Source organism: Rattus norvegicus, chromosome X, assembly GCF_036323735.1.
Source record: "Rattus norvegicus strain BN/NHsdMcwi chromosome X, GRCr8, whole genome shotgun sequence".
Classification (NCBI taxonomy): domain Eukaryota; kingdom Metazoa; phylum Chordata; class Mammalia; order Rodentia; family Muridae; genus Rattus; species Rattus norvegicus.
In genome coordinates this window covers 64476599-64488735 of record NC_086039.1, presented here as the reverse complement: position 1 = coordinate 64488735, position 12137 = coordinate 64476599, and the positions used below count along the sequence as shown (strand labels likewise).

The window sequence follows — 12137 nt, the reverse complement described above, 5'->3', positions numbered from 1 at the left end:
ATTTGTAGAGGCCCATACTCTGTTGGCCCTTTTCCAGGGGCAGGAAACATGTCATACCATCCCTTCCACATGGCCAAGCAGGACTTGGTTGAGTAGCAAAATTGAAGATATGAAGTAGCAACAAAAATAATCTTTTGGTTGGGGGAGGGGTCATTACAACATGAAGAAATGTATTAAAAGGTTGTAGCATTAGGCAGGTTCCTATATGTCTAAAGGAACAAGCTATACCCCTCTCTCCATCTACAAGGGTACATATATGCCTTCAAATCATATCTGAGGTCTTATCTATCCTTCAAAAATAAACTAATTTAACAGGTAAAACATAAAACTGAATTCAAATTGTAGGTCCCATATCAGGTCTTTTATTTACTTAGCAATGAGCCATTTTTTGAAGAATGGCCTCTCTCATGTAGCCTGCTATCTCAAAAGCTTTGAGGTTGAGAGGTCCTCCTTCTGTCCCCTTCTTTCCCATCACCACAAGATACACAGACTCCATCTGAACTACAGTCACTGCCTGGCTACCTCGACTTTGGCCTTTGGTACGGAGGTCCATGCTGTTATTGCCATGGGTGAACAAGTTGTCTCGGATCAACAGGCATTTGATTCCAGCAAGGGTGACTCCCTGGAGAAACAGCTTTTCTCTACCCTCTCTTGTCAGCAAGGTCTGAACTTCTTCCTGGGTCATCTGAATAAAGTTCCCTTCAGTAGAAGAAGCTAATAACCAGGGTGGACAATTGGCAATAACTGCTGCATCACTGCACATCTCAGATTGTAGGAACAATTTGACACAGTCTTGCCAGATTTCTTGGCTGACATCCTCTATGAACTGCATAGGTGAAGTATGCTGTCTCTGTAAGGTGAATATAAAGTTCCTAGAAGGTTGGTCTTCACAGAAAGTTTGTTAATAGCTGGCTCAAGAAGTCTGATCACTTAAGACTGACAGAAAGTTGAAAAACAGCTCAGTCTGATTCTTGAGGCTTCTCTGAGTGGCAAGTTAGTGGAGTCTTGGGTGAAGTTGTGCCCCAAGCTGACTGCTAGTACTTTTGAAGCAGGAGTTATTTCACCACAGCTTTATGACTTGCATAATAGTCATAATTCATTACATCATCAGAACCCTGTGGCAGTGGCATTCTGGGGCTACCTCTGTGGTCAGTAAGACAAGGGGATGAAGTAAACCTATTACCCTAATTGCTATGGGAAGAACATCTGCTTCCAATAGGTAAGTAGAACATAAACATGTAATAACTGAGTTGTAAGTTTGTGTATAAGCAAGACAGGTGAAACTTACTATAACAAATAGTGTTTACCATGTGATACTACCTTTTAGTGACCTGATACCAGTTCACATCTTCTTATAGGGACATTATCATGCTTTTTAGCTGTTTATTATTTTCTAGCCTTTATTTTACTCTCTAGTCTACATCAACTTTAAATTTAGAGTGATTTATCATTATCACTTATTCAGCAGGGTATTGAGCATTTAGTATATGCCAAGTATTTTCCTAAGTACCTGGGTAGTGAATTAAATAGACAGATTTCAGGAATAATGTAACTGACTTTCCAAAGGACAGAGAGATGATATTATCATTTACTGAAAATACTTTAGGAATCTAACATTTTCTTCTAAATTTTCTCATCCATTCCCTGGATTTCCTAATCCTGTGAAAGTCCCTTTCTGAATTCTGACTCCCCTATATTTGTTGTTAAGATATTCTGCTCTAATATGTCTTAAAGAGAACAACTATAAGGAACCACTAATATTAATAGTGTCAAAAATCTGTGGTAGTTCTGAATATCCATTCATTCAATAAGTACTTATTAATTACTACATACTAACTACTGTAAAGTAGACTTGTCTCGGACTTTAGAGAGATTCTGTCTTCATGAATATGACTTAACAGAAAGAAAAATAAATAACAGATGATAAATACATTTCTATTTTATCAAATGACATAGACAACTTTGACAAAAAAGAGGGAGAATGCTAGAGCAGCAGTAGTGGGTTTATTTATTCTAAGGTACTTAGATAAGGATTCTCTGATACATAACATTTGGTCAGCTATCTTACAGAGATAAGTGAATAAATATGTACATTTCAGAGGCAAGAAAACAATCTAGTCAGGAAGAAATAGCAAATGTTAGGAGAAATGGCAAGGAATCCAATATGACTTGAGCAGAGAAAGAGAGAATAGAGTAATGGAAGATGTTTCTGAGAGGTACTGTGCTAAATTTCTATTTATATCTTCATGGGTTATGATTAAGCATTTAGTTTGTATATGAAGGTTTTATTCAAAATGCTAGCATCATTTTAGACTGTGTAGAAAATAGATTCTATGGGGATTAGAGCCAAAACAAGACCAAGTAGCATGCTGTGACAATAACTCAGCCAAAAAGTCCTAAGGCCTAGGCTAAGATGCAAGTTGAAAAATTATTGGGTTTGGAGCCCATGGCAAAGGAAGCATTCATTAAGTTGTGTCACATACGAAACAAGAGAAAGACGATACCTCCTAGGATTTGAGTCTGAACAATTGTAATATGATTTAAATATGTGTGTTCCTTCTGAAAGTATGTTGAACCTGTATCTCCAATTTGGAAATATTTTCAAATTAACTGTGATAGTGCATGCTTATAATACCAGTACTTGGGAGGCAGGAAAATAGAGCATTTCAGATTCAAACAGGATATATAGTTTGACCCTGGGTAAAAGAAATGGTATCCAATAAAATTCTGGCAAACCGAATTCAAGAGCACATCAAAACAATCATCCACCATGATCAAGTAGGCTTCATCCCAGGCATGCAGGGATGGTTTAATATAAGGAAAACCATCAACGTGATCCATCATATAAACAAACTGAAAGAACAGAACCACATGATCATTTCATTAGATGCTGAGAAAGCATTTGACAAAATTCAACACCCCTTCATGATAAAAGTCCTGGAAAGAATAAGTATTCAAGGCCCATACCTAAACATAGTAAAAGCCATATACAGCAAACCAGTTGCTAACATTAAACTAAATGGAGAGAAACTTGAAGCAATCCCACTAAAATCAGGGACTAGACAAGGCTGCCCACTCTCTCCCTACTTATTCAATATAGTTCTTGAAGTTCTAGCCAGAGCAATCAGACAACAAAAGGAGATCAAGGGGATACAGATCGGAAAAGAAGAGGTCAAAATATCACTATTTGCAGACGACATGATAGTATATTTAAGTGATCCCAAAAGTTCCACCAGAGAACTACTAAAGCTGATAAACAACTTCAGCAAAGTGGCTGGGTATAAAATTAACTCAAATAAATCAGTTGCCTTCCTCTATACAAAAGAGAAACAAGCCGAGAAAGAAATTAGGGAAACGACACCCTTCATAATAGACCCAAATAATATAAAGTACCTCGGTGTGACTTTAACCAAGCAAGTAAAAGATCTGTACAATAAGAACTTCAAGACACTGAGGAAAGAAATTGAAGAAGACCTCAGAAGATGGAAAGATCTCCCATGCTCATGGATTGGCAGGATTAATATAGTAAAAATGGCCATTTTACCAAAAGCAATCTACAGATTCAATGCAATCCCCATCAAAATACCAATCCAATTCTTCAAAGAGTTAGACAGAACAATTTGCAAATTCATCTGGAATAACAAAAAACCCAGGATAGCTAAAGCTATCCTCAACAATAAGAGGACTTCAGGGGGAATCACTATCCCTGAACTCAAGCAGTATTACAGAGCAATAGTGATAAAAACTGCATGGTATTGGTACAGAGACAGACAGATAGACCAATGGAATAGAATTGAAGACCCAGAAATGAACCCACACACCTATGGTCACTTGATTTTTGACAAAGGAGCCAAAACCATCCAATGGAAAAAAGATAGCATTTTCAGCAAATGGTGCTGGTTCAACTGGAGGGCAACATGTAGAAGAATGCAGATCGATCCATGCTTATCACCCTGTACAAAGCTTAAGTCCAAGTGGATCAAGGGCCTCCACATCAAACCAGACACACTCAAACTAATAGAAGAAAAACTAGGGAAGCATCTGGAACACATGGGCACTGGAAAAAATTTCCTAAACAAAACACCAATGGCTTATGCTCTAAGATCAAGAATCGACAAATGGGATCTCATAAAACTGCAAAGCTTCTGTAAGGCAAAGGACACTGTGGTTAGGACAAAACGACAACCAACAGATTGGGAAAAGATCTTTACCAATCCTATAACAGATAGAGGCCTTATATCCAAAATATACAAAGAACTCAAGAAGTTAGACCGCAGGGAAACAAATAACCCTATTAAAAAATGGGGTTCAGAGCTGAACAAAGAATTCACAGCTGAGGAATGCCGAATGGCTGAGAAACACCTAAAGAAATGTTCAACATCTTTAGTCATAAGGGAAATGCAAATCAAAACAACCCTGAGATTTCACCTCACACCAGTGAGAATGGCTAAGATCAAAAACTCAGGGTACAGCAGATGCTGGCGAGGATGTGGAGAAAGAGGAACACTCCTCCATTGTTGGTGGGATTGCAGACTGGTACAACCATTCTGGAAATCAGTCTGGAGAATCCTCAGAAAATTGGACATTGAACTGCCTGAGGATCCAGCCATACCTCTCTTGGGCATATACCCAAAAGATGCCTCAACATATAAAAGAGACACGTGCTCCACTATGTTCATCGCAGCCTTATTTATAATAGCCAGAAACTGGAAAGAACCCAGATGCCCTTCAACAGAGGAATGGATACAGAAAATGTGGTACATCTACACAATGGAATATTACTCAGCTATCAAAAACAACGAGTTTATGAAATTCGTAGGCAAATGGTTGGAACTGGAAAATATCATCCTGAGTGAGCTAACCCACTCACAGAAAGACATACATGGTATGCACTCATTGATAAGTGGCTATTAGCCCAAATGCTTGAATTACCCTAGATCCCTAGAACAAAGGAAACTCAAGACGGATGATCAAAATGTGAATGCTTCACTCCTTCTTTAAATGAGGAAAAAGAATACCCTTGGCAGGGAAGGGAGAGGCAAAGATTAAAACAGAGACTGAAGGAACACCCATTCAGAGCCTGCCCCACAGGTGGCCCATACATATACAGCCACCCAATTAGACAAGATGGATGAAGCAAAGAAGTGCAGACGACAGGAGCCGGATGTAGATCGCTCCTGAGAGACACAGCCAGAATACAGCAAATACAGAGGCGAATGCCAGCAGCAAACCACTGAACTGAGAATAGGTCCCCCGTTGAAGGAATCAGAGAAAGAACTGGAAGAGCTTGAAGGTGCTCGAGACCCCAAAAGTACAACAATGTCAAGCAACCAGAGCTTCCAGGGACTAAGCCACTACCTAAAGACTATACATGGACTGACCCTGGACTCTGTCCCCATAGGTAGCAATGAATATCCTAGTAAGAGCACCAGTGGAAGGGGAAGCCCTGGGTCCTGCTAAGACTGAACCCCCAGTGATCTAGACTATGCGGGGAGGGTGGCAATGGGGGGAGGTTTGGGAGGGGAACACCCACAAGGAAGGGGAGGGGGGAGGGTGATGTCTGTCCGGAAACCGGGAAAGGGAATAACACTTGAAATGTATATAAGAAATACTCAAGATAATAAAAATAAATAAATAAATAAATAAAAAAAAAGAAACGGTATCAACAACAAAGCTATTCAGAGACAAAGCCTTTAAGAAATAAAGGGGCTCAGAAAATGGAACCTAGTTAGGCCTTTTTTCTTTCTACTCCCTTCTTCTACATGAGTCCTAAACATTCAAGACAATTTACATGAGACATTGTCTCAAAAACAGAAATTAAAAATAAAACATCAAAAAGGGAACCTGGGGGGATAGCTCAGTTGGTCAAGTGCTGGTAAAGCAAACTTGAGGACTCATGTACAAAGATGCCGAAGTTGATTCTGCTCTATTGCAATCCCAGTTCTGAGGGGAGAGAAACAAACAGGCCCCTGGTGTATTCCAGTCCCTGCCTAAAAAAATAACATGAGCAATATCTGGGGTTATCTTTTGATCTCCACACATCCACACATGTGTGCCCATTCACACATGAACACACACACACAACACACACACACACACACCACACACACACACACACAAACACACACACACACACACACACAAGGCTTTCTTGAAAACAAAGAAAGCAACCTTAAAACACTCTTTTCACTATCTCAAACAACTGCAAGGTAATGATTTCATTGAGAAACTATAATTGGGATGGTTGGAAAAAGTTAAACTTAAGGAACAGCAGATGGCACACGTAGGAGAATGAAGAAATCAAATGGGGGGGTATGAAGGGAAACCCATGATTGGTGAGAGCTCCCTGGCCTTTAACATGCTACCAGGCATATAGAAATGGAACTCTTTTTCACAGGATTTGAGATATAACTGTAGGAACACTTATCAAAGAATAAGAGTTGAATTTGTAAAAGAGCTGGGCAGCCAAAGAGATCAATTGGGGCAGCTTCGCTTCATAACAAAAGCCACAGGAAGAAAGAATGTTGAATGAGAATGTCACATAACCATGTCAAATATTGCAAAAATAAGTACTGAGGCAAAAATGTACTAAGCTACTAATGTTGAGTGGATATAAAAGACCAAGTGATGAAAATGATCAGGATGGTAAACTCCTGGGGTAAAGATGGTAGACAGATTTTTTTTCTTTTAAGGTTTGAACAGTGCAGCCTGTGGGAATGGCAGTAGACATATGAAAGCAGGGAATACAGAGAACACAGCTTCAAAACTTATTCAATATTGACTAACCCAAGTTCTCATCACAGAAGAGCTCTTTAGAAGGCTCCCAGCATCAGATGGCCTATCATCTTCTATCATACCCTTAATATCAGTAGAAATGCTAAAAGGGCTGCACTATTCAAATCCTGGTACTTTTTTTGTTGTTTGAAACATGGTCAAAAACCTGCTATGTAGTCAAGAATGACCTGAACCATTGGTTTCCTGCTTTCACCTCCCAAGAGTTGGGATAGTAGGCATTCACCACCATGACTGGTTTTATGCAGTATGAGGGTGTAATTCAGTACCTTGTGTATGCAGCATACTTGGCAGCCTCTATAGCAAATGAGACTTGGAATCTGGAATCTTAAGATCTGTGCCAAATCTTGATCCAGAACCAGAACAATTAGGGGCAGAATAAAAAAGGCACCTGCTAGAGAGTAAGATTCCAGCATAACTGTAGAACAAGTGTTGTAATAGAGCCTTCGTTAGTACCAGAAGATGAGACTTTCATCAGGGGCAAGACTAAGAAGCATTGAATCAGATGCTATTGCTGGCAGCATCTGTAAATCATGAACCATTTCATGGTGCCTGAGGTAAGTTAATTAACTTGGACTGGGATTCAAGGGCTCCCTGCTGGTGTTCAGTTCTAAGCTGAGGCTCACTTCCCTATACTACTCAGAGTGGTCTTTGACACCCCTGTCCAGTGCCAGCATCTGTTTTTGTTTTCTGAAACTACAGCCCCTTTCAGTCAATCTTCTCTGCTTTTCAGGGAACACGTGGAAGCGATGGAGCAGAAAAAGGTGGTTTGAGTCCTTGTCTGTTACATACTCGGTGAGTGCTTGATGCTTTCCTACTTACGCAGTCTGACCCCTTACACACTCCAGGCCGGTACCTCTCATCATCGTTACCTTAGCTTCTTAGGTTGCTTTTAGTAAACATGCCTGTCTTAGTTAGGGTTTTCATTGCTGTGAAGAGACACCATGACCAAGGCAACTCTTATAAGGACAACATTTAATTGAGGATGACTTACAGGTTCTGAAGTTCAGTCCAGCATCATCATTGCAGGAACCATGGCAACATCCAGGCAGGCATAACACTACAGGAGTTGAGAGTTCTACATCTTATTCCAAAGGTAAACAGAAGAAGACAGCTAGGAGGAAGGTCTCCAACAGTGACACACTCCCTCCAACAAGGCAACACCTCCTAATAGTCCAAGCATATTCAAACCATCACAATGCCCCATTTCCCCCTATACCTTCTGGGATCACATCTTGGAAAGTTTCTCTCACCAACATTTTCCTTTCATTCTCACTCCCTTCACTATCCTCTGTCTCTAAACAGGTGCTCCACCCCACACCTGCCCTCATGTAAGTATATGAGTTTGAGCATTTCTCCAGTCGCAGCCTGGCAATTGTAAAGAAAGCAGGTAAAGCTGAGAGGACCTAGCTCAGCTCATCTGAGGAAAGAAATGCATTAAAAGCTCAGTTGACACCTGTTTGAAGGTTGTCCACCATTTAGAGCTACTCGTGTAACTCTCATATTGTCAGACACTCCCTCCTTTCAAGTCCAGCCTGTCTCTTTATATTCTCAGTTCTCCCTGCTGGCAGTTTAGTTTTTCCATTTAGGGCTGAAGAACAGTGAAGAATTTATAACTAGTCTGTAATTAGTGTTTTCTATTGATTATTGCAAATTAGGCCCAGGTTATCTAACGTCCACATTTTAATGAGACTAGTATGAGTTTTGAAATTAGGAGACTTGAATTAGGTGTTGTTTCGCTCAATTTTTTCCATCTTTATTAAATTGAGTATTTCTTATTTACATTTCAAATGTTATTCCCTTTCCCGGTTTCCAGACCAACATCCCCCGTATCCCTACACCTCCCCTTCTATATGAGTGTTCCCCTCCCCACCTTCCCCCCATTACCACCCTCCCCCCAACAATCACGTTCACTGGGGGTTCAGTCTTGGCAGGACCAAGGGCTTCCCCTTCCACTGGTGCTCTTACTAGGCTGTTCATTGCTACCTATGAGGTTGGAACCCAAGGTCAGTCCATGTATATATAGTCTTTGGGTAGTGGCTTAGTCCCTGGAAGATCTGGTTGGTTGGCATTGTTGTTCATATGGGGTCTCGAGCCCCTTTAAGCTCTTTCAGTCCTTTCTCTGATTCCTTCAACGGGGGTGCTGTTCTCAGTTCAGTGGTTTAATGATGGCCTTTGCTTATGTATTTGCTGTGTTCTGGCTATGTCTCTCAGGAGAGATCTACATCTGGTTCCTGTCGGCCTGCACTTCTTTGCTTCATCCATCTTTTCTAATTGGGTGGATGTATATGTATGGGCCACATGTGGGGCAGGCTCTGAATGTGTGTTCCTTCTGCCTCTGTTCTAAAGTTTGCCTCCCTATTTCCTCCCAAGGGTATTCATGTTCCCCTTTTGAAGAAGGAGTGAGGCATTCACATTTTGGTCATCCTTCTTGAGTAGCCATTTTTACTATATTAATCCTGCCAATCCATGAGCATGGGAGATCTTTACATCTTCTGAGATCATCTTCAATTTCTTTCTTCAGAGACTTGAAGTTCTTGTCATACAAATCTTTCACTTGCTTGGTTACACCAAGATAATTTATATTATTTAGGACTATTGTGAAAGGTGTCAATTCCCTAATTTCTTTCTCCGCCTGCTTATCCTGTGAGTAGAAGAAGGCTACTGATTTGTTTGAATTAATTTTATACCCGGACACTTTGCTGAAGTTGTTTATCAGGCTTAGTAGTTCTCTGGTGGAACTTTTGGGGTCACTTAAATATACTATCATATCATCTGCAAATAGTGATATTTTGACCTCTTCCCTTCCAATTTGTATCCCTTTGACCTCCTTTGGTTGTCTCATTGCTCTGGCTAGGACTTTGAGAAATATATTGAATAAGTAGGGAGAAAGTGGGCAGCCTTGTCTAGTCCCTGATTTTAGTGGTATTGTTTCAAGATTCTATTTAGTTTGATTTTAGCTACTGGTTTGCTGTATATTGCTTTTACTAAGTTTAGGTAAGGGCCTTGAATTCCTTATCTTTCCAGGACTTTTATCATGAAGGGCTGTTGAATTTTGTCAAATGCTTTCTCAGCATCTAATGGAGTGATCATGTGGTTTTATATTTGAGTTTGGTTGTCGTGGATGGTGTTGATGGATTTCCATATATTGAACCATCCCTGAATACCTGGGATAAAGCCTATTTGACCATAATGGATGATTGTTTTGATGTGTTCTTGGATTCTGTTTGCAAGAATTTTATTGAGTATTTTTGCATCAATATTCATAAGGGAAATTGGTCTGAAGTTCTCTTTCTTTGTTGGGTCTTTGTGCGGTTTATGTATGAGTAATTGTGGCTTCATAGGACTCTGGTAGTGTTCTATTTATATTTTTTGGAATAGTTTGGACAGTATTGGTATGAAGTCTACTATGAAGGTCTGATAGAATTCTGCGCTAAATCCATCTCATCCTGGTCTCTTTCTGGTTGGGAGACTTTTAATAACTGCTTCTATTTCTTTAGGAGTTATGGGGTTGTTTAACTGGTTTATCTGTTCCTGATTTAACTTTGGTACCTGGTATCTGTCTAGAAAATTGTCCATTACCTCCAGATTTTCCAGTTTTTTGAATATAAGCTTTTGTAGTAGGATCTGTTTTTTTTTTAAATTTCCTCTGATTCTGTTGTTATGTCTCCCTTTTCATTTCTGATTTTGTTAATTTGGATACACTCTCTCTGACCTCTGGTTAGTCTGGCTTAGGGTTTATCTATCTTGTTGATTTTCTCAATGAACCAGCTCCTGGTTTTGTTGATTCTTTTTATATTATGTTTTGTTTCTACTTGGTTGATTTCAGCCCTGAGTTTGATTTTTTCTTGCCTTCTACTCCTCTTGGGTGTATTTGCTTCTTTTTGTTCTACAGCTTTTAGATGTTCTGTCAAGCTGCTCATGTATGCTCTCTCCTATTTTCTTTTTTCAGACACTCAGAGCTATGAGTTTTCCTCTTAGCACAGCTTTCATTGTGTCCCATAAGTTTGGGTATATTGTAAATTCATTTTCATTAAATTCTAAGAAGTCTCTGATTTCTTTCCTTATTTCTTCCTTGACCAAGTTGTCATTGAGTAGTGCACTGTTCAACTTCCATGTATGTGTGTGTGCATTCTGTTGTTATTGTTGGTATTGAAGACCAGCCGTAGTAGTTCATGATATCTGATAGGATGCATGGAACTATATCTATCTTCCTGTATCTGTGGAGGGCTGTTCTGCGACTGATTATATGGTCAGTATTGGAGAAGGTACCATGAAGTCCAGAGAAGAAGGTATATCCTTTTGTTTTAGGATGGAATGTTCTATAAATATCTGTTAAGTCAATTTCATTATAAATTCTGTTAGTTTCTCTATGACTCTGTTTAATTTCTGTTTTCGTGATCTATCCATTGATGAGAGTGGGGTGTTGAAATCTCCTACCATTATTGTGTGAGGTACAATGTGTGATTTGAGCTTCAGTAAGGTTTCTTTTATGAATGTAGGTACCTTTGCATTTGGAGCATAGATATTTAGGATTGAGAGTTCATCTAGGTGGATTTTTCCTTTCATGAATATGAAGTGTCCTTTCTTATCTTTTTTGATGACTTTTGGTTGAAAGTGAATTTTATTTGATATTAGAATGGCTACTCCAGCTTGTTTCTTCAGACCATTTGCTTGGAAATATTTTTCCAGCCATTTACTATGAGGTAGTGTCTGTCTTTGTCTCTTAGGTATGTTTCTTTTATGCAGCAAAATTTTGGGTCCTCTTTACATATCCAGTCTCTTAGTCTATGTCTTTTTATTGGGGAATTGAGTCCATTGATGTTGAGAGAAATTAAGGAATAGTGATTGGCCCACAGACCCCTGCTCCCAAACACCATGGGAGAGAGAGCTCACCTCCTGGACAGGTGGGCACTCCTGAGACTACAGAGCAGAGAGGCCACCAATACTGCCCACCCCTGCCCACATCCCTGGCCCAAGAGGAAACTGCATAGGGCCTCTGGGAACGGGAAGAGAGGGGCACTCAAACGGCAGGTCCCCTGCAGTCCAGACACCACCTGGACCTGAAGGGGCCTGATCAACTGCTCCCTGCACCCAAAACCCGTGGGAAGGAGAGATAAACCTTCAGAGGGGCAGACATGCCTGTGAAGCCAGAAGAGACTGCACTCTGCCCACATTTCTGACTCCAGAGGAAAACACCTAACGTGATCTGGGACACAAGTGCATGGGGACCCCAGGGAAAAGGCGGTGCAAGCCCTCCTGGTTGCTGCCCTCATGGAGCAGTCAAAAGCAGCCTTCCAGGAGCAACTTCAGCCGCGGAAACAGGTGGTAAGACCAACTTTTCT

The 12137-nt window shown here is 40.3% G+C and overlaps 2 protein-coding genes across 2 annotated transcripts in view; one reads left to right on the top strand and one right to left on the bottom strand.

The window, feature by feature from the left end:
* Positions 1–370: 370 nt before the first annotated feature.
* On the bottom strand, positions 371–763 carry LOC102551431 (profilin-2-like). Its single transcript, XM_006257108.2, has one exon. The coding sequence runs from the start codon at positions 761–763 to the stop codon at positions 371–373; it is 393 nt and encodes a 130-aa protein (XP_006257170.2).
* Positions 764–1120: 357 nt separating this feature from the next.
* The window catches only part of Asb12 (ankyrin repeat and SOCS box-containing 12), a 149393-nt gene continuing 138376 nt past the window's right edge, over positions 1121–12137 (top strand). Inside the window, exons 1-2 of the mRNA XM_039099991.2 lie at positions 1121–1219; positions 7526–7587. The gene's annotated coding sequence lies outside the window, so the exon portion shown is untranslated. The remainder of the gene's footprint in view (positions 1220–7525; positions 7588–12137) is intronic.

Bases quoted from the DNA above. Each gene is read 5' to 3' on its own strand.
- LOC102551431 (XM_006257108.2), bottom strand. From the start codon at position 763: ATGTGCAGTGATGCAGCAGTTATTGCCAATTGTCCACCCTGGTTATTA.